At 45.9% G+C, this 22341-nt stretch overlaps 1 protein-coding gene across 1 annotated transcript; it reads left to right on the top strand.

The window, feature by feature from the left end:
• The first annotated feature begins 1756 nt into the window (after window positions 1–1756).
• Window positions 1757–22115, top strand: LOC137535251 (zinc finger protein 84-like). Its single transcript, XM_068257065.1, has 8 exons — window positions 1757–1786; window positions 5331–5365; window positions 6338–6457; window positions 8591–8761; window positions 9376–9493; window positions 10651–10748; window positions 10832–11153; window positions 16005–22115. Exons 3-8 carry the CDS (start codon window positions 6380–6382, stop codon window positions 18167–18169), a joined length of 2952 nt encoding a protein of 983 aa, XP_068113166.1. The 5' UTR covers window positions 1757–1786; window positions 5331–5365; window positions 6338–6379; the 3' UTR covers window positions 18170–22115.
• The last annotated feature ends 226 nt before the right edge of the window (window positions 22116–22341 follow it).

The raw sequence follows: 22341 nt of genomic DNA, 5'->3' as shown, positions 1-22341 counted from the left end.
AAAAGTGCCTAACTGGCTCACTTTAGGATATTGGCTAGTACAAAGCCAGCCTTTACCTTGAGGGACCTGATCAGTTGCTCTGAGTGTCATGCTATTTTAGCTGGAAGGGACCAGCAGAGCTTTGTGTTTGAGTGTTGCAGAACTTGGAGTAGAGCACAGCTTAGAGGTATAACAAGTGAAGTATGGTCCGGTGTTAGTCATACAGCAGATATGCCAACACCATAACCAACAGCAGTTGATTCAGGTAGTACCTTCTAATTAGGGCCGGATTTGTACTCTTTACAGCCCAAGGCCACTGGCACCAGCTGCCCCACTTAAGTATAGGTAGCCAGATGGACCCCTCCCTCTTTCCCTCTAGTAAAGGTAGCCTAATAAAGTCTCCACCTCAAGTATAGATAGCTAGATGACTCCCTTAATGCCTCCCATTCCCACTCCCAACTTTCAGTATAGGTAACCAGATCGCCTCCATACCACAGTAGCCATCAGTGTCACCAGTGCAGAAGCTTCCTCTTCCCCTCCATCTCCATCAGCCGCTGCTGTACATCTGTCCCTTCAACCAGCATCTCTCACTTGTGACTTGCCGGCATGTTACCAGCTAGTCAGACGGGAAGAGGAAGCTTCTATGTTGGAGACGTGAGGAGATGTGATCGACTGACGGCTGCTATTCCACATCTTCCGCTTGTAACTCTGCAATGCTGCCCAAGTCCATAGCCGCCGGCCACAGCGCCAATGTGCAGAGAGAACAGCACAGGCAGCTGGCAGCAGAGTACCGCGGTCAGGTGCTCACCTGATCTCCCTGCACTGCAGCATTTGCAAGCTTGCAAATGATGCACCAGTTTAGCCTGCTGCTTTAGTGCCCGAGGCCATGGCCTAAGTGGCATTGGCCTAAATCCAGCCCTTCTTCTAATGACTAACTGTACATGGTTTATTGCAAACTTTCAAAATTTTAAGTTTCTTCTTCAGGCATGATGCAGAGAACTGGATAAGAACAGAACCATTCCACTTTTCTCAGCATTCCAGCAAAGGAAATTCTCTATAAGCCTATCAGGACCTCTAGCTACCTAATATTTGGGGGACACCTCAACATAGCTCCCAACTGTCCCTCTTTTGGAGGGACAGACCCTCTTTGGGAGCCCTGTCCCTCTTTCCTCCTCATTTGTCCCTCTTTCAGGACTTTGTCCCTATTTCTATGTAAATATATATATATATTTCTCTTCCAAAAAAATGTGTTTGACTCTAAACTTTATTGCCATCCTTTAAATTGATATATTACTAATTTTAAAATGTTAATATGAAGGAAAATGAACCAGGATAGAGAGGATCAATGTGGTTTGAATTATAAAACAACATAATTTTCTTAAGAAATCTTTATGGTATGCATGATTAGGGGTGTGTCATGGGAGTGGTTAGGGGGTGTGACAGGGGCGTGGCTTAAGTGTCCCTCTTTCTCAACTCAACAAGTTGGTAGGTATGTCTAAACACTTCTACTGGCTAATGAGTGTGCTTTAGTGACTGCTTCGCAAGCGCTTTGAGTCCGACAGGAGAAAAGCGCTATACAAATATAGGAATTATTATTATTATATTACCTGTACAATCCTAACATAATGGGTAATGGAGCAAAACAAAGCACGCCACTGGGCATTGTGGCTGCAGTTAGTTTACTTTCCACAAGATGGCGATAGCACAAACAGTGGAACGCTTATCAAGCCAACGAGTGCAGCGCACAGACAATGCTAATGTGGGAGGAAGTGGAGGGGAGACATTACAGGGACTGGCTGCAGAGGAGGTAATCGTTTCTTATTATGTTATACATGTATTACTATATTATTACACCCCGTAACCTACTTTTGTGCCCTGTATCTCCAGCAGCTACCTCACCCACCTAAATAGTATAATAAGTATACAATATATAAATGCACGCACACTATATGCTTATAGCTCTATCAGACAATGCTGGACCAATTTCATCAGTCTCTGCTGCACAAGATCTGACACTCTACCGACCCTGCTACAGCCACACATCACTAATCCTGTTATGCTAGAATCCTTCTAGGAATAAAGGGCAGCTATAACGAGAGGGATGCCATATTTATTTCCTTTTAAGCAATACCAGTTGCCTGGCTATCCTGCTGATCCTTTGTCTCTAATACTTTTATCCATAGACCCTGAACAAGCATGCAGTAGATCAGGTATTTCTTACATTATTGTCAGATCTGACAAGACTAGCTGCATGCTTGTTTCTGGTATGATTCTGACACTACTGCAGCCAAATAGATCAGCAGGGCTGCCAGGCAATTGGTATTGTTTAAAGAGAACCTGAGGTGTGTTTAAAGAATGTTATCTGCATACAGAGGCTGGATCTGCCTATACAGCCCAGCCTCTGTTGCTATCCCAAACCCCACTAAGGTCCCCCTGCACTCTGCAATACCTCATAAATCACAGCCATGCTGTGAGGCTGTGTTTACATCTGTAGTGTCAGTCTCAGCTGCTCCCCCGCCTCCTGCATAGCTCCGGTCCCTGCCCCGTCCCTTCCCTCCAATCAGCAGGGAGGGAAAGGATGCAGGCGGGGACTGGAGTTCTGCAGGAGGCAGTGGAAGAGCAGCAGACTGACACTATAGAGATAAACACAGCCAGCTCTGACAAGCTGTTTGTCAGCAGGGTGGCTGTGATTTATGAGGGATTGCAGAGTGCAGGGGGACCTTAGGGGGGTTTGGGATAGCAACAGAGGCTGGGCTCTATAGGCAGATCCAGCCTCTGTATGCAGATAATATTCTTCAAACCCACCTCGGGTTCTCTTTAACAGGAAATAAATATGGCAGCCTCCATATCCCTCTAACTACAGTTGTCCTTTTAGCCTGTGCATCCATTGCTGTAAGGCCATTTACTGTAGCATGCAACTTATTCATTATGTTGCTCTAATCTTTTATTGTAAAGCCCCTGAACTATATAATTCTAGATCTACATAGATATTTTTTTTTAATGGGGCTATATTTATAAACAATCAATACAAATGGAAACTGTCACCTTGTATTTTGAAACACTAAAAATCACCAGAAGCCTATTTATAAAAATGAGATGAGTGTCATTGCTAGATCCACATTGCAAGAACTGCATACTCCCCTAGAAGGTGGAGAATGCTATTCATGCAAGGGGGATCTGAGGGGCTTGCAGTCCCCAGTGAACGCAGTACTCTTGTGCTCTGGAGACTGACCCTTCGTCAACCTCTGGCCACCAGCTGCTTTATCTTATTATTATTTGCTCTTAGTGGCCGATTACATCATTTAATGTTCCTGAAATCATGTAATCCTCAGGCTCTGTTCACAGTACTCAGTTACGTTGCGTCATAACAGAGCTTTTTTAAAGTGTACCAGAGATCAATTAATATAAAGAACGTACCCGGGGCTTCCTCAGCCCTATAAGCATGTTCGAGTCCCTCGCTGTCCTCCCGCGGTCTGCCGCTCAGCCACAATCAGCCCCGGTAACTGGCTCATTCGCATCCGTCATGGTCTTTTGCACATGTGTAGACCTCCCGCATGCACAGAAGACCACGACTGAGACGACTGGGCCAGTTATGGGGGCTGATCGCGGCTGAACGACAGACCGCTGGAGGAAGCCTTAGGTAAGTGTTGATTCTTTATATTATTTGATTTCTGTTTACTTTAACGGAGAATATCGCACAGCAATGAAAAGTAAGTACTTCGTTCACAGTGCAATGCGGTGCAATGCCTGCGCTAATCTGTTTTAAAAATGAGGCAGAGGTTTATAGTCTTAAATGTGCAACACAAACAATGCATATCTATGATGCAAATTTGATTCTTATGCCTCCGTTACATTGCATACCCCCACAACCACGTTACTTGGTATTTTGCGTTGTGTTTTATCCCTGTTGTGTAGCAATGCAATGCGCTTCTTCACTGTGACCTAGCCTCAGACAGGATTTGCAGTGGTCAGTTGCATAGCGCACACGTTATAGTGAGTGTGAACAGCAATGGAGGCTGGACATACACTTTAATGCAAAGCCTGCTTGCAGCAAGTTAGAATAAAAGATCCGTTACAACCCAGTACTGTGAATTACATGATCTGTTACAGCCCAATACTCTTAGAATTGTATGTACAGTGAGTACATGCAGAATTATTCTGCAATGCAGCTGAGCACGGTAAACCCAGCCACAGCCTCCATTGCTGCTCATTGTTTTTCCAGTGCAAAGACATTGGCTTGTTACAAATACAGCAGAGTCCCCGGTATGTGGTACCAGTGAGGATCACCTGATGCTGGATACACGTGCTTGCCAGTTGCTTAAAGGGAAGGTTCAGGGAGGGTGGAGAAAAAATAAAAATCAATTTCCACTTACCTGGGGCTTCCTCCAGCCCGTGGCATGCGCAGTACAGCCCGGCGGACGTCCGATGACGTCAGAGCGCCGGCGTGGGACGCAGAAGTGCCAGGACTTGGAGCGCAGAAGAGCCCGACCTGGCAGCCGGCCTGGCCAGGTCGGGTCGGCCACCGGAGACCACCGGGAGCCTGCGGAGCGGCGGCGAGGGCACCTCCTGCCTGCCACGGGCTGGAGGAAGCCCCAGGTAAGTGGAAATTGATTTTTATTTTTTCTCCACCCTCCCTGAACCTTCCCTTTAAGCAGCCAGCCTAAAAAGCACAAACCTCCCTGTTAAATATTCACCGAGCCTCAGGCAACATCTAGCAGCCTTCCTGCAGCACCTAGTGGGCTCCTAGCAGCTTTCCAGCTTCTTCCATGCATGCACTCCGGCCAGAGGCGTAACAATAGACCCTGCAAGGGATGCAGCCACAGGGGGCCCAGAAGCCACAGGGGGCCCTGTCCTGAGAGACTGACAACTAAGGGCAAGGAGAGAAAACAATTTCTGCTGTCTGCACAATTGTTCTAAAGACTGCATCTGTATCAGCCACTAATAACTAATCATACAAAGTTTTGTAGACAGAGATTTGTAGACAGTTCCTATTCAGTGTGCAGGGGGAGGGGCCCCATCCAAATTTTTGCAGGGGGCCCCGTGATTTCTGGTTACGCCCCTGGCTCCGGCATGTCACATGATCTGCATCGGGTCACGTGACACACCATCTTGCTTACATGGATGCAGGAAGCCGCTAGGTGCTGCAGGAAGGCTGCTCAGTAAGTATTTTAAACCCCCCCCAAAAACAAAGTCCCCCGTTACCCCTCAGGCATGTCGGTTAGTTGAGACTTCCGGTTGCCTGAATTTCAGATAACGGAGACTTTGCTGTATAAGTAAATTATCAGACAAGCAGCAGTGCCCAATGGCTGAGACATTTTATTTATGTTTTCTTATAAAACTGCTTGCCCCAGCCCTCGGCTGTACACTGCAGAAGGAAGCCCTGAAGGTAAGTCCCCTTTTTTTTTTTTTCACTTGTTTGTTTTATTTCTTTGTTGTGTTTGGCTCTTAAAAAATGAAGCTTTCAATCGTTTTGTAATTAGAAATGTTGAATTATTACAGCTTAATGTTTCCGTTATTTTGGGACCCACACGTTGCTGATAATGTTTTGTCAGCTATAGAGTGTGTCGCTTTACTTGTGCAGTAAAGAAGTCTATAGCATTGCAAAAGCAAAGTCCCCAGACTTGGTGACGAATAACTAAACCTTATGGCTGTCTGTAGTACTGTATTATCTAGACATTTCTTGAACTTAAAGGATACCCGAGGTGACATGATGAGATAGACGTGCATGTACAGTGCCTAGCACACAAATAACCATGCTATGTTCCTTTTTTTCTTTCTCTGTCTGAAAGAGTTAAATATCAGGTTTGTAAGTGGCTGACTCAGTCCTGACTAAGACAGGAAGTGACTACAGTGTGACCCTCACTGATAAGACATTTTAACTATAAAACACTTTCCTAGCAGAAAATGGCTTCTGAGAGCAGGAAAGAGATAAAAAGGGTCAATCGTTCATAGAGTTTAGCTCTGGCATACTTCAATGAATGTGTAAATGAGCAAAAACAATAAAACAGTAAACACTTAAAACGTAAATTTAAATATAAAATAAAAATGTGGAGTATCTTAAAGTCATTTTTAGGAAAAGAAGGCTAGATATAATTGTTTATTTCATTTTGTTTCTTTTCACATCGGTTGTCCTTTAAAAAAAAAAAAAAAAAACTTTTCTGGGCACGCCTGTTAGAACTAACCTGTGGGTCTCCTCTGCTCCTCGCCAGTTCTGTTCTTTTTACATTAGCATCTGACATAATTGTCCCGTATGTGGCAGCGTCATTGTAAGCAATGATACTTAGTACCCACCATGCTAATAGTGTGTAATATATCCCCACCCCAAAATAATCCTGCTCATTATATTATCGCACAACAGAGACGTGTGTGCTGGATAGATCCCAGGACCACACCAATAAGCATGGACAAGGAGCAGAGCTGTGCGAGTGAGTCGATATTAGACCTCACCCTGGAGATCATCTATCTGCTGACTGGAGAGGTGAGGAGGATTCTGGGAGGTCACATGACATCACTCTAATCTTTATTAATAACACACACCTGACTGGAGAGGTGAGGAGGATTCTGGGAGGTCACATGACATCACTCTAATCTCTATTAATAACACACACGTGACTGGAGAGGTGAGGAGGATTCTGGGAGGTCACATGACATCACTCTAATCTTTATTAACACACACGTGACTGGAGAGGTGAGGAGGATTCTGTTAGATCACATGACATCTCTGTTTTCTCTATTAAAGGGAGTCTGAAGCAAGAATTAAAATTAAAAAACATATACTCGCCTAAGGAGAGGGAAGGCTCTGGGTCCTTTAGAGCCTTCCTGTTCTCCTCCTGGTCCCTGTGTTCCCCCACAGGCTCACCCGTTAGCAGTCCCGACTGCTTTCTCCCGGGTTGGGCTAGCTTCAGCAGTCTTCGGAAGCACTCGGACTTCCGAAGACGGGATGCTCCATACTGCGCATACACGAGTGCCTTCTCTTGCGCACTCGCACGTGCGCAGTACAGAGCTGCCTGTCTTCGGAAGCCTTAGTGCTTCCAAACACTGCAGAAGTCTCCCACAGTGGGAGATTTAAACCGAGAAGCCTGCAGGAAAACGAGGAGACCAGGAAGACGCTATAGGACACAAAGCCTTCTCTCTCCTTAGGTGAGTATCTGTTTTTTATTTTCGTTCTCAATTCAGACTTGCTTTAAAAAAAACAAAAAACAAAAACAAACCCTGACTGGAGGAGGATTTCTGGGAGGTCACATGACATCACTCTTATCTCTATTCATAAAACACACTCCTGACTGGAGAGGTAAGAAGGATTCTGGGGGGTCACATGACATGACATCATTCTTAACTTTATTAATAAGACAAGATAAGATATATAACATTTATATCGCGATTGTTTCCTCACAGACTCAAAGCGATTCAGAGTTGCAGCCAATTAGGGTACACTCAATGGGCAGCCACGAGCATTAGGGAGCCTTGCCTAAAGTTTTATGTATCGGCTGGAGCCAGGATTCGAACACTGGTAAAAGGCTTGAACCATATATCAAAGTTGGCACCTTTAACCAGTACACTACCAGGATGTAGCTGTAATTAAAGAGTAACTGTCAGGCTGCAAAAGCTAATTTAAACCTCTTTTCTCCTGTGTTAAACAGTTTAGAAGGAAGCCAAAAAGGCAATACTGAAGTTAAAAATCTCTCTTACTTTGATGTGTGCTGAACAGCAAGACTCTGTATTCCCAAGTTCTAAGGAGGCCGGCAGGACGCATGACAGTTACTGCAAAGCATTCTGGGGCTGCCTCTTCTCCACACTGCACTACCTTGGGTCATCCCCTTCATTTCCCTATCAAGCCCTAAGGCTGCTTTCACAGTGAGAAGTTACAGGCTCATGTTACAGCAGCTTGTAATTTGCAGCCAAGCTCACAAGACTGAAAAATCACAGGGCACGTGTTCCGTTAGAGTATACTGCATGAGTCCGCTATTGTTCCTAGCCACATGGCTAATTAATATTCACTGCACAGTAGTGTTGTCCATTAGGATCTTTTTTGTGAGTCCAATCATCAGGAAGCAGGGAGGATATGACATCACAATTGGCTTCATAGGAGACAGACAAACATGGAACCTGCCATGAGCTGTCAGGAGCATCATTCTCTGCAAATACTATATAAAAATTCTGTGAAATCCAAACGTGGACAGTGAAATGCAAATGTAATGTAAGTACAGCCAATATTTAGCTACTGATATGTGTTTTTTTTTCTCTGAGACCCTATACCTAACAGCTCCTCTTTAAATAAACACTTGTCTGGAGAGGTGAGGAGGATTCTGGGAGGTCACATGACATTACTCTTCTCTCTATAAATAAAATACTCACCTGGCTGGAGAGGTGAGAAGGGTTCTGGGGAGGTCATATGGCATCACTCTTATCTCTAATAATAAACACAAAACCTGACTGGAGAGGTGAGGGGGATTCTGGGAGGTCACATGACATCACTTATCTGACTTGACTGGAGAGGTGAGGAGGATTCTGGGAGGTCACATGACATCACTTTTATCTGACCTGACTGGAGAGTTGAGGAAGCTGGTTGGAATGTACGTGATGCTAACTGTATCTGTAAACTTATGCACAGGAATATGAAATTGTAAAGAAAACATCTGGAGGGCCCAGGAAACCCTTCCGCTGTCTCGGCAGTTCAACCTCGATCCCAGTGCCTCCACCTCACTCCCTGACATCTCAGAAAATTAATGAGAAGAAGATTCTAGAGCTCACCAACAAGATCATCCATCTGCTGACAGGAGAGGTGAGCAGTGCTGGGCATTATGGGACATTAGTCATTGAGAAAGAAAAAGAGACTGGAATCCGGGCACCTTCCGTCCTGTTTATTGTGTGGACATCACTCAGAGCAATATAACAGACGTCATGCCAAAAAATACATCCGTTTAGTGGCTAGGGCGGTGACGATGTGATGGAGATGGGGGTGCTGGGCACCAAAAGGGGCTTGCGACAGCCGTTTCGCGTCTCCCTGGACACTTGGTCACGCTGTGCACCACGTAACGTCACCGCCCTAGCCACTAAACGGATGTATTTTTTGGCATGATGTCTGTCATATTGCTCTGAGTGATATCCACACAATAAACAGGACGGAAGGTGCCTGGATTCCAGTCTTTTCCTTCCTCAATGACTACAGTGCTGTTCCTTTGTTCTACATAACGATCCGATGAGCACACGTCCAGGAGGAGAACGGCGACAGACGGCGGTTGAGCGGTGAGATGTGTTGTGCCTTAATATACCCACACAGCTCATAGATTTAGGGAGTGCCACTCAGACTTTTTCTCACTGAGCAGCATTATGGGACATTAACCAGTAACAACAAGGGATATGTCTAGATGGTGATTGCATCATTGTGTGTTTCAGGTTCCTATAAAGGATGTTACCATCACTTTGTCCAAGGAGCAATCAGACTATTTAGAAGGACACAAGGCCCTCTATAAGGATTCCATGATGGAGAATCAGCCGCCCTTCACATCTCCAGGTAAGAGGAGACTTTCATGTCTCATGTCTTACGGGCAGCACGGTGGCGTAGTGGTTAGCTCTCTCGCCTTGCAGCACTGGGTCCCTGGTTCGAATCCCAGCCAGGGCACTATCTGCAAAGAGTTTGTATGTTCTCTCCGTGTCTGCATGGGTTTCTTCCGGGCACTTCGGTTTCCTCCCACATTCCAAAAAACATACGGATAAGTTAATTGGCTCCCCCTAAAAAAAAAAAAAAAAAAAAAAAAAAAAAATTGGCCCTAGACTACAGTACTTACACTACATAATATAGACATATGGCAATAGTAGGGATTAGATTGTGAGCTCCTTTGAGGGACAGTTAGTGACAAGATATATATATATATATATATACACTGTACAGCGTTGCGTAATATGTCGGCGCTATATAAATACCAAATAATAATAATAATAATGTCTTGTAGAGGAGAGAGCAGTACGGAGGGTCCACCTAGATCCCCCATCATCTGATAAACATATAGAGACTTTGGGTGGGTTAATTTTAGGTCACACTATGCTCGGTCCTGTCATCGTAACCTGTGCTCTTAAAGAGAAACTCCAACCAAGAATTGAACTTTTTCCCAATCAGTAGCTGATACCCCATTTTACATGAGAAAGACAATGATTTTCACAAACAGACCATCAGGGGGCGCTGTGTGACTGATTTTGTGCTGAAATCCCTCCCACAAGAACCTCTGAAGACCGCGGTACTCCTGGCAAACAGCCACAATGTAACAATGTTCAGAGACAGGAAACAGCTGTTATTAGCTGTCTAACAGCCAGAGCAGCTAGAAACAGCTAAATAACCTGCCCACAGTAACAATGTCTCCATGTAATAAATGTCAGAATGTGAATCTGGGAGAGGAAAGATTTTACAATGAGCAAACACTGACTAAATCATGTATACATAATTATGGTAAAAAATGAAGCACTTTTTTTACTACATTATTTTCACTGGAGTTCCTCTTTAACTTACGCACTCACATGGCAGTTTGGAGCATTGCACGGAAGTTAATAGCACACGCTATGCTGACAGGACCGCATGCAGCGTGTGCGTGCTAAAATTAACCCGTGCTGTGTGTGCGCATTAGATTTAATAAATCAAGCCCAAATGTATTCAGTCAGTGTGTGTGTTTGTTACAGATGGACCCAGCAACAGAAACCCTCCAGAGAGACGTACAGGGCCTCCTTATTCCCGGGAACATACACCGGAAGATGAATCCACCCCTCGCCATAATCAGGTTGGGAAGACTGAGAGTCAATATCTTAGTTTTTTTTTAAAGCTCAAGTGTTACAAATATTGATTTCATGATTTTGTGAGTAGGGAGAAGAATTGATTATCATGAAAGTTAAGATTAAAGAGGAAGAAGAAGAAAGATGTGTGACAGACGATCTTCAATGTAGTAAGGATGGTGATATTATGGCAAGAATTAAAGAGGAAGGGGATGAAGATGAAGTAGAAGATGATGATGAAGAAGACATGTATCTGCAAGATGATCAGCTATCTACAGAGGAAGAGTATGAGGAGGAGATATTGTTGAGGACCATTAAAGAGGAAGAAGAAGAGATGCATGTGAGTGCTGACTGGGAGTCTATGCAGGAGGGTGACATGATGAGGACCAATAAAATAGCAACTCATATTTCAGGTAAGGAAATCAACTTACTTCAACATACCAAACATAAACTGCAACTTTTTTTTATTATTGTTATTTTAAAGGGAACCTAAACTGAGAAGGATGTGGATTTTTCTTTATAAAATAATACCAGTTGCCTGACTCTCCTGCTGATCTTGTGTCTCTAATACTTTTAGCCACAGCCCCTCAACAAGCATGCAGATCAGGTGCTCTGACTGAAGTCAGACTGGATTATAGCTGCATGCTTGTTTCAGGTGTGTGATTCAACCACTACGGCAGCCAAAGAGATCAGCAGGACAGACAAGCAACTGGTATTGTTTAAAAGGAAACATCCATATCCCTCTCAGTTTAGGTTCCCTTTACAGGACTTACGAGGCCAAAATCTGCCCCCAAAACCTAAAAAAAGTTAACTACCTGCATGACTTTGTAAGGCACGGAGGACGCCGTCCGCGCCCTCCGTGCCGTTCCGCCTGGTCCCCTCTGATCAATAGCCCCCCGAAAGGCTGCGACCCCACGGTCCGGGTCGGTATCTGCAGCCTGCATAAAGATGGCCGCCGGAGCTGGCCACGGCTGCGCAGTCCGCATAGCCGCTACTGCGGCTGCGCAGCTCTAGGGCCAACCCTCCGATCCACGCTGCCTGTTACGTGGATCGGGGGGTTGGCCCTAGAGCTGCGCAGCTGCAGTAGCGGCTATGCGGACTGCGCAGCCGTGGCCAGCTCCGGCGGCCATCTTTATGCAGGCTGCAGATACCGACCCGGACCGTGGGGTCGCAGCCTTTTGGGGGGCTATTGAGCAGAGGGGACCAGGCGGAACGACATGGAGGGCGCGGACGGCGTCCTCCGTGCCTTACAAAGTCATGTAAGTAGATAACTTTTTTTACGTTTTGGGAGCAGATTTTGGCCTCGTAAGTCCTTTAAGGTTATTGTTACTATTTTAAATATCATGCTCCCAACAAATGAGGAGATACTGTACACCATATGAAAGGCCTATCTCCATTCCTCAGTATAACATCATAGTACCAACAAATGAGGAGGAGATACTGTACACCATATGAAAGGCCATCTCCATTCCTCAGTATAACATCACAGCACCAACAAATGAGGAGAAGACACTGTACACCATATGAAACGTCCATCTGGTTTTGGGTTATGAGAGGTAACTTAGTCTTAGAGGACACTTTGCTAAATAGGAATATTTTTTTTTTTTTTCGTTGCACAGGTAGGATCAGGCAGTTACTTTGGACACTAGCTACTGGACTTATTGCTAGTAAAATGATGGAGGAGATAGGATGGAAATGTTTTAAGAACTGCTCTATAAAGGTGTCAGATAAGGCATTGGGGGAATCTTGATAGAAGTATTATCTACTATTTTAAATGGAACCTAAACTGAGAAGGATATGGATTTTTCCTTTTAAAATAATACAAGTTGCCTTACTCAACTGCTGATCATGTGTCTCTAATACTTTTAGCCACAGCCCCTCAACAAGCATGCAGATCAGGTGCTCTGACTGAAGTCAGACTGGATTAGCTGCATGCTTGTTTCAGGTGTGTGGTTCAGCCACTATTGCAGCCAGAGAAATCAGCAGGACAGACCCTCTCAGTTTAAGTTCCCTTTAAGCCCTAAAAAAAGTTACTGAACCCTGTTGACTACATGAATGAGTATCGTATACTTTACGTTTTTGTTGACCTGAGCTTGAATATTAATATTAACCACCCTGGCGTTCTGATTAAATCGCCAGGGTGGCTGCGGGAGGGTTTTTTTTAAATAAAAAAAAAACTATTTCATGCAGCCAACTGAAAGTTGGCTGCATGAAAGCCCACTAGAGGGCGCTCCGGAGGCGATCTTCCGATCGCCTCCGGCGCCCAGAATAAACAAGGAAGGCCGCAATGAGCGGCCTTCCTTGTTTTGCTTATATCGTCGCCATAGCGACGAGCGGAGTGACGTCATCGACGTCAGCCGACGTCGTGACGTCAGCCGCCTCCGATCCAGCCCTTAGCGCTGGCCGGAACTTTTTGTTCCGGCTACGCTGGGCTCAGGCGGCTGGGGGGACCCTCTTTCGCCGCTGCTCGCGGCGAATCGCCGCAGAGCGGCGGCGATCAGGCAGCACACGCGGCTGGCAAAGTGCCGGCTGCGTGTGCTGCTTTTTATTTCATTAAAATCGGCCCAGCAGGGCCTGAGCGGCAGCCGCTGGCGGTGTTGGACGAGCTGAGCTCGTCCAGACCGCTCAGCTGGTTAAGTTTTTCTATAAAGGGTAATCTGAAGTGAAAAATCACATTATTTTTTATACAAACCTATGTGGGGTCTGGATACTATAGAGCCTTCTCATTTCTCGGGCTGTCCCGTCATAAAAGTGTTTTTCCACATTGAATTTATTTGACCTGCTAGGTCAGTGGTCCCCAACCTTTTCCAGGTCGTGACACATCACGCCAAACATTCAGATATATACGTGATACGTCACGTAATCTGCTGCAGGACAAGTATTATATGGGAGCCCGATTCTCTTCCCTCAGATGTATGCCCCACAGGTCGCAGGTGGCGAGTGTTCACTCTTTACAATTGTCCTTGGCACTGGCTTGCAGTGCAGTTAGTGATGCCTCCCAGACTGCGTTGTCCCTAAGGAGTATGATTATGACTGGGTCGCCTGGTGTTTTACTTGGTCACTTAGTATGCATAATCAATGGCTGCGCGTCTCATAGATTTTTGTATTAGCTCGGGAGCAGGGGTTGTTGTTAGTTTGCCATGCCAACTGGCCAGGTAGCCTCCCCCGACAAACGTGATGTGTGGGTGCGAGACACTGTGCGTCATATGGGTCGCACTGCGTGCGCCTCATGTGATGCATAGGATAGAAGGCACCTTATTGGCTGCATCTCGTGGGATGCGGGATATGTGTCTCTTGGGTGAGAGCCGGCACTTGATTGGCCTCCGCTGTTGCGTCACATATCACGTGCCCTCGGGCCCGTGGGGTATGCATCTCTTGGGAAGCATAGTGAGAGCCGGCACTTGATTGGCCTCCGCTGGTGCGTCACATATCGCGTGCCCTCGGGCCCGTAGGGTATGCATCTCTTGGGAAGCATGGTGAGAGCCGGCACTTGATTGGCCTCCGCAGGTGCGTCACATATCGCGTGCCCTCGGGCCCGTAGGATATGCGTCTCTTGGGAAGCATGGTGAGAGCCGGCACTTGATTGCCCTCCGCTGGCGCGTCACATATCACGTGCCCTCGGGCCCGTAGGATGTGCGTTTCTTGGGAAGCATGGTAAGAGCCGGCACTTGATTGGCCTCCGCTGTTGCGTCACATATCACGTGCCCTCGGGCCCGTAGGATGTGCGTCTCTTGGGAAGCATGGTGAGAGCCGGCACTTGATTGGCCTCCGCTGTTGCGTCACATATCACGTGCCCTCGGGCCCGTAGGATGTGCGTCTCTTGGGAAGCATGGTGAGAGCCGGCATTTGATTGGCCCCTGCTGGCGCGTCACATATCGCGTGCCCTCGGGCCCGTAGGATATGCGTCTCTTGGGATGCATGGTGAGAGCCGGCAAATGATTGGCCTCTGCTGTTGCGTCACATATCATGTGCCCTCGGGCCCGTAGGGTATGCATCTCTTGGGACGCATGGTGAGAGCCGGCACTTGATTGGCCTCCGCTGGTGCGTCACATATCACGTGCCCTCGGGCCCGTAGGATATGCGTCTCTTGGGACGCATGGTGAGAGCCGGCACTTGATTGGCCTCCGCTGGCGCATCACATATCACGTGCCCTCGGGCCCGTAGGATATGCGTCTCTTGGGAGGCATGGTGAGAGCCGGCACTTGATTGGCCTCCGCAGGTGCGTCACATATCACGTGCCCTCGGGCCCGTAGGATATGCGTCTCTTGGGACGCATGGTGAGAGCCGGCACTTGATTGGCCTCCGCTGACGCGTCACATATCACATGCCCTCGGGCCCGTAGGTTATGCGTCTCTTGGGACGCATGGTGAGAGCTGGCACTTGATTGGCCTCCGCTGGCGCGTGACCCATTACGTGCCCGCGGACGAAGCCCAGAGATGCACACTGTGGAGTGCTGATTGGACATCCACATAGCGGGGGGGTGTAGTAATGGCATTGAACCCCGCCCACGTCTCGAACCTCAGCAGGCAACGGGGGTTGAATCAGCCTTCCGTAGCCAACAGAATCGCCGGTAGCTTAGGACATAACGGCTGGGAGGCGGGGCTGGATTCAAATGGTACCAGCGAAATTGGTAACAAGCGACATCTGTGACAGTGGGGACATATCTGAATGGCAAGAAATGTGGCTTCAGTAGCACTGCGTGCACTGAGATGTTCTTGAACCTTGATGCTTTTTTTTATTGCAAGCAATTTGTGGGAAATGCTCATCGTTTACTACTGTCAATCACCATAATGTTTTTGTGAGGTCACTTAGTTTGGGGGGGGGGGGTGTATCTAGAGGTTTATATGATATAAAAAGCGATTGATGTTGAAATGCCATGTAACCACATGCCTTGATAAGGGGGACCCTGCGTGGCCCCCAAAACAATTGTTGGACTATTTTGTGGAAACTAGCACAATAAAGTGTGTGCTATAGATAGAGGTGAGCTAGTTCTGAAGATGAGTGGATCCGTGCTACACAAGTGTGAGTCCAGGCTGGTGGATCCACAGTACAGATACGCTCGGCTTCGGACCTACTCGCCTCCTCCAGGAGTGCTAAAGACCTAGAAGAATGAGTGATGTTATCCGAGGACAGTGCAGAAACAACGGGAGGGAGGATCGGGAATGCTCTATATTATCCAGAGCCTTCCCTCTGCATAGATTTGTATGAAAACTGATGTAAATTCTTTTTACATTTGTATTAATGGTAATCTATTTTCTCAACAGATGGACATGACTTCTGGAGCCCCTCAGATGGAAGTTTAATCTCCCCACCAGATGATGTTGCAGAAGATAATGGGGTCACAAAACGTTCTCCAGGAGGGAACCTCATTACTGGAAATAAAGGCCGCAGACTTTATCGTTCAGAAAGAGTAAAGGATCCTTCTAATCCAGAGTCCTTTGTCCACCCAAGATTTTATGGTGTCGATCAGTCCAATGATTTAGCTAATTCTGAGGAAACCTGGACTGTCATACCGGTAGAGAGTAAAGTGTATAGATGCTTTTTGTGCGATAAATATTTTGGAAAGAAGTCAATGTTGTTGTTACATAAGAGAGAGCACACTGGAGAGCCGATATTTTCATGTTCAGAATGTGGAAAACATTTCTCGGATAAATCGAAGCTCCTAAGACACAACAAAAGTCACACAGGGGAGCAACCTTTCCCATGCTCAGAGTGTGGGAAATGCTTTACCAGAAGAGAACACCTCCTCGCACATCAGAGATATCACACCAGCGATAGGCCCTTTAACTGCTCATTGTGTGACAAACGTTTCTACCAGAAAACAGACCTCCTCATGCACCAGAGAGTTCACACAGGAGAGCGTCCTTTCTCCTGTTCAGACTGTGGGAGAAGATTCTTTTACAGAGGAGACCTTCGTAAACATGAGAAGAGTCACAAAGGGGAGCGTCCCTTCTCCTGTACAGAATGTGGGAAAGGTTTCCTCCGCAAAGTAGACCTTCACATACACCAGAGAAGTCACACTGGTGACCGACCTTTCTCCTGTAAAGAGTGCAGTAAAGGCTTCTTTCGTAAGGAACATCTGATTGTACACAGCAGAATTCACACTGGGGAGCGTCCCTTTTCATGTTCAGCGTGTGAGAAGTGCTTCACTCGGAAAGTCCATCTTCTTTCACATCAAAAAACTCACACTGGTGAGCGCCCTTTCTCCTGTTCAGAGTGCGACAAAACTTTCATTGATAAAGGAACCCTTCTTCGACACGAAAGAAGTCACACTGGTGAACGACCCTATATGTGCACAGAATGTGGGAAATGCTTCTTTCACAAGGCAACCCTTATTAAACACAAAAAGATTCACTCTACCGAACGACCTTTTTCATGCTCAGAGTGTGGGAAAGGTTTCCTTAGGAAGGAACAACTTATTGCGCACCAGAGAAGGTTTCAAGGAAAATGTAGGCCTAGTCAAATTCCACAGGGCACTCCTCCCCTGGTGCCAAAACCTGTGACTTTGCAGAATGTACGTCCATCGATGACAAAACCTGTAACCTATGGAAGTACCACTGCTCCTACCTATAGAAATCCAACAGCTATGTCTAAATTTTTGTCTCCTGTCTCCTCTACTACATCCTCATATGGGACTCCTGGCTCTTCTGCTTCATCCTCTTTTGTAAGCCCCAGCTCTTCTGCTAAATCTTCATACAGAAAGTCTGGTTTGTCTACTACACCCTCGTATGCAACTCCTGATTTCATTAGCAAGAAGGAAAGTGCTTTACCCTTAATCTACTTCTTACCAGTTGAAGGACAGTATGCCCCAGATACCTCTGACGGACATCTTCTACCATCTCCAGAAGATACTGCAGAAAATGATGGAGTCACACAGCATTCTCCAGGTGGCTACCATGAGGATAGATCACCAGATCCTTGTAATTCTGAGGAATCCTCTGTTGAACCTCATAATTTTATTCCATATATCCGCCTTAGATACAATGCAGAGGAGTTGTCCTCTTATCCCTCGAATTCTGCTGGTGAACCTTCTGAGCCCAGAGCACATATTCCAGAGAAAAGTAAGCTTGCCATAGAACAACGGAACCTCTACAAGAAGCCTCATCATTGTTGTACAGAGTGTGGTAAAGCTTTCATCCACAAAGGAGACCTTCACAAGCACCAGAGAAGTCACACAGGTGAGCGGCCCTTCTCCTGTCCAGAATGCGGTAAATGTTTCAGTCAGAATGGGAACCTCCGCAAGCACCAGAGAAGTCACACGGGTGAGAGGCCTTTTACATGTTCAGAGTGCAGGAAAGGTTTCATCGTGAAGGAACACCTCCTTAGGCACCAAAAAAGACTTCACGGAGGAAGAGGTTCTATTCTATTAATGGAAACCGCAAGCCCGGTGATGCCAGGGGCGTCCAGGATTTCCTATGCTACAATGTAAATTTTTATGCCTGTAGAAATGCTAGATGTCAGAGATGAGTCGTTTCTTCAAGGGCGTTTGTACACAAAAGTAAATTTTCAGCTGCAGGTGAAAGTGTATCCCTGGTCACGGAAACGGGACGGTTTTGCTATCCTTATGGCCTAATTATTATTGAAATGGTTTTATTTATGCACCTATTGCTGTTTGAGCATCCTCTTTCCTACTGCCTGATCCTGATTCCTGTTTACTTGTCTCCACCTGAGTCTGATAAATCTTCAGATATCCTATATTGCCAAAAGTATTGGGATGCTCCTTCAAATCATTGAATTCAGGTGTTCCTTTCCCTTCCGTGGCCACACATCAAACACCTAGGCATGCAGACCACTTCTACTGACATGTGAAAGAATGGGTGGCTCTCAGGAGCTTAGTGAATCCCAGTGTGTTGCCGTGATTGGATGCCACCTGTGTAATAATGTGATATACTTTGCTCTTTCTCCACCACATCTCTTCCTATCCCTCCACCACTTTGCCTGCTCTCTCTCCGCCACATTTCTTCCTATCCCTCCACTGCTTCTCTCTCTGCCCGGAAGCTCCCTTCCACACTGCCTCTCACGCATGCCCAGTGGGGACTTAAAGCCATTGTTACCACCCCTAAAAAAAACAAAAGTCAGATACTCACCTAAGGAGAGGGAAGGCTCGGATCCTATTGAGCCATCCCTCTCCTCCGGCTGCCCTCGGTGCTGCGCTGGCTCCCCCGTTCAATTCCCGTCATAGAGGGCGCTCGCGGGTGCGCAGTGTAGAGCGGCCCGTCTTCGGGAGCACTCAGGCTCCCGAAGCATTTACGAAGCCGCCCTTCGGTGGGGAAACTGCGGTATTTGACCGAAATGGTCGAATACCGCTATGGGGGAGCCAGCGCAACAGCGGGGACCGGGAGAGGAGAGGTAATGCTCTATGGGACCCAGAGCCTCCCTCTCCTTAGGTGAGTGTCTGACTTTTAAAAAAAAAAAAAAATTGGGTTCCCATTCGCTTTAAATATAATTCCCCTGAAATATTTCCACTTCCACACATCCTACACTCCCCTAATTTTCAGGGTAGGGAGGGGACCCCCCGCATTACCTCTATTCCAAATTGTAGCTCCCCGAGCCCTGCTGGTTCCTGATATAGATTACAGAAACCTATCTCGGGAACCAGCAGGCCCCTCCCTACCCTGAAAATTTTGGAAGTGTAGATAGTGGAAATATTTGGGGTGTTATTTGGGGCGGCATAATCAAAAAGGAAATGTGGTCGCACAGGCTCCTACTGCACATGCGGGGCAGCGCAGATTTACAGGCAGCAGGATCAGACACATCGCCAGCACACCGGCACCTAAAACAAACGTAAATAATCATTCTGAACAAGGACATTTCTCATGTCCACAAATGGACCTGAACACAGCAATGGAATTTTGCAGATGTTGTTAGCCTTATGTTTTAGCTATCCCCACCCTCCCCCTTTTTTTAGATTGTAAGGCTCTCCCCTTTTGTTTCTTGTAATCACTGTATGTCTTTTTAGAGAACGCTCTGTATTAGTTGCTGTCAGACTTATTATTACGTGTTTTTCATATAATGCTTTAGAGATTATATTGAAGTAACTGTCCCTCAGAGGGGCTCGCCTACCTTAGTCTATGGCCAATTCTGCGGTGAGCCAATCATGCCATCAGTTTTCGGGATATTTCACAAACACAGGACGAACAGCTGAACCCCATGCAGGTACTCTCTGGGACTGCAGCCTGGGACTCCAGTGCTGCACGACTAGACTACCCGGCAACGTAGGCACCATGTTGACATTTGTCATATGCCACCTCCTCCATACACTGCTCTGTCAGTTTTTGGCTAGTTATGTTCAGGATTTTTTCCTCTCTTGTAAAAGTTAAAGTGAACCTCCGGACTAAAAATCCACTCAACAGCACTGAAAAGGCTTGAAGTTTCTTTACCAGTTTCACAGCATCAGAACTTTGTATCTCTTATACAATCCTCATTTTTAGCTGCACAGAAGAAAACTGCCCGGGCATTTTTCCCCTGATGCTGTGCAAAGCATGATGGGATTTCTGATGTTGTTGTTCTCGTTCTGCTGCTTTGGTGCAAATTTTTTTTGTTTACATTTTGAATTTGACATTTGAAGCCTAGCGTGTGCAGCTGGGAGGGGTTATCAGGACACAGGACAGTTGGAACTGTGTCTCCTGCTCCCTGTCACCTCCTTTCAACCAAAAAGATGGCTGCCCCCATGACAAAGATGGCAGCCCCCATGAATCACAAACATTTGCCTGTTCTTTTAAAACAGGGTGGGTAAAAAATTATATTACCTATCCTAATTAACATAACTAATGTAACTTATTGACAGTATGTTTGTTTAGGCTGAAGTTCCCCTTTAAAGAGGCGCTCTAGTGATATATAGTAGAATATAACACATTATTCAGGATACCCTTTCTTACAGTAATTATCCTGGTTTTAGCATTAGAAACACTTTCTATATCTGTACATTGGTATTAAACCCTGCCATCCCATTGATGCTTAGCCTAGCCAATTTAGCTATGCAAAATTCCCCCCACAAGCATTCTGGAAGATCAGGTATTATCTCTTCTGGCTTCAGAACACATAACAAATAAACATTCCGCAGAGCAGCACCTGCCAGCACTAAAGATCTCACCCCTTGTGTTAAATTTCAGAATGTAAATCAGGCAGAGGAAAGATTTTACAGTGGGTAAACACTGACTAAATAGTTAATACTGTAAAATTAAGTATTTTTCTTCATTAAATGTTTTTCTCTACAGTTCCTCTTTAACTCATTTGGGAGAGGAATGGACCAGAGGCTTTTTTTCATTTTTCCCTTCCCGATCGCTGTGATTGGCTCACAGTGATCAGGAGGTCAGGAGCCAATAAAAACGTCTCCTGACCGATGGGAGGGGGGTCCATCAATAGAAGCAGTCTATGTAGCGATGTGATTAGTTTCAGCGGCTGCTATGATCACCTTACTTTGTATGGAGAGCTTATCCTTGATTATGTTGCCCTGATGAAGGGTCCCTGCCTTTTATGAAACTGGGACAACAAAAATATATATATTTTTTTCAGGAGGATTTATCCTTGTTTATAGCAAAAGTGGATTGTTTCGTTTAATAAGATGTATGCCACTATCCTTTAACATAATCAGAAGATGTACTTTTCAGATGTTATGTATAATAACAGGCAATTTCCATAATCTATGATTATTGCTGGCAGGGCAGTTTTTAGGCACAGTTGCTTGAAGGGGCCCCGAGGAACCATGCCAAGGACACTATTGTTTAGTGAATTGTTAAATGCAGCATTTAAATACTTGGTGGAAGAAATGGGGTGTAATTTGTATTGTCATTTTGCACTAAACCGCTCATATGGTGTACTATAACACTTATCCAGTCCCAGTATTTTGTTAGCACCTAGTAGAGACCCCCAATCATCCTAATGCTGGATACACACCATGCGTTTCCGCGTTCGATGCGTCCGTTGATACTCATCGATTCGATTATTTCCGACATGTACGATTCAAGCTTCGATGGATCGTTAGGTCGATTTGCCATACTTTACATGGCAATCGACCTAAAAATCATCGAAATGCGTTCGGAAATGCTCGGAAATAATCGAATCGACGCGTATCGACGGACGCATTCGACACGGAAACGCATGGTGTGTATCCAGCATAAGACTCGTTATTTAACTTGCACAGTAACGGTCTGTCAGACTATCAGCGTGCAGTGTCCTCATAGTATGGGGGTGGGGTGACAGTATATATCCTGCCTAGAGCTGCAGAATGGCCAGAATCTGCCCTAGTTACTTTATTGCTGAAGTATAGCACAGGTCAGGATAGATATATTTAGTAGGATTGTAGATACCCTTTTTATATTGTTCTTGTTTTATGTATACCGAATATGCATCAATAAAACATGTTATTCACTTTATATCGTTCTTCTTACTGTGCATTACAATTTTTATTTGCCGATGTCCTTCTTCAGAAAATACCTTCAGAAGAACAGTCCCCGAGACAATAGCATAGGACTGTGAGTGTTTTTGGATACAGGGAGAAGCCCGACTTAAAGTGTAGCTGAGCCGAAGCTCGGGTACAAATTGAGATACTTGCCTAAAGAGAGGGAAGCCTCAGGATTCTATTGAGGCTCCCCTCGGTGC

This window comes from Hyperolius riggenbachi, chromosome 10 (genome assembly GCF_040937935.1).
Source record: "Hyperolius riggenbachi isolate aHypRig1 chromosome 10, aHypRig1.pri, whole genome shotgun sequence".
In the NCBI taxonomy this organism is placed as follows: Eukaryota; Metazoa; Chordata; class Amphibia; order Anura; family Hyperoliidae; genus Hyperolius; species Hyperolius riggenbachi.
This window is presented reverse-complemented; position numbering and strand designations above follow the sequence as displayed.

Bases quoted from the DNA above. Each gene is read 5' to 3' on its own strand.
- LOC137535251 (XM_068257065.1), top strand. From the start codon at position 6,380: ATGGACAAGGAGCAGAGCTGTGCGAGTGAGTCGATATTAGACCTCACC. The intron at 6,458-8,590 runs GTGAGGAGGATT...ACTTATGCACAG, and splicing joins TCTATCTGCTGACTGGAGAG to GAATATGAAATTGTAAAGAA. The intron at 10,749-10,831 runs GTTGGGAAGACT...TTTTGTGAGTAG, and splicing joins CCACCCCTCGCCATAATCAG to GGAGAAGAATTGATTATCAT.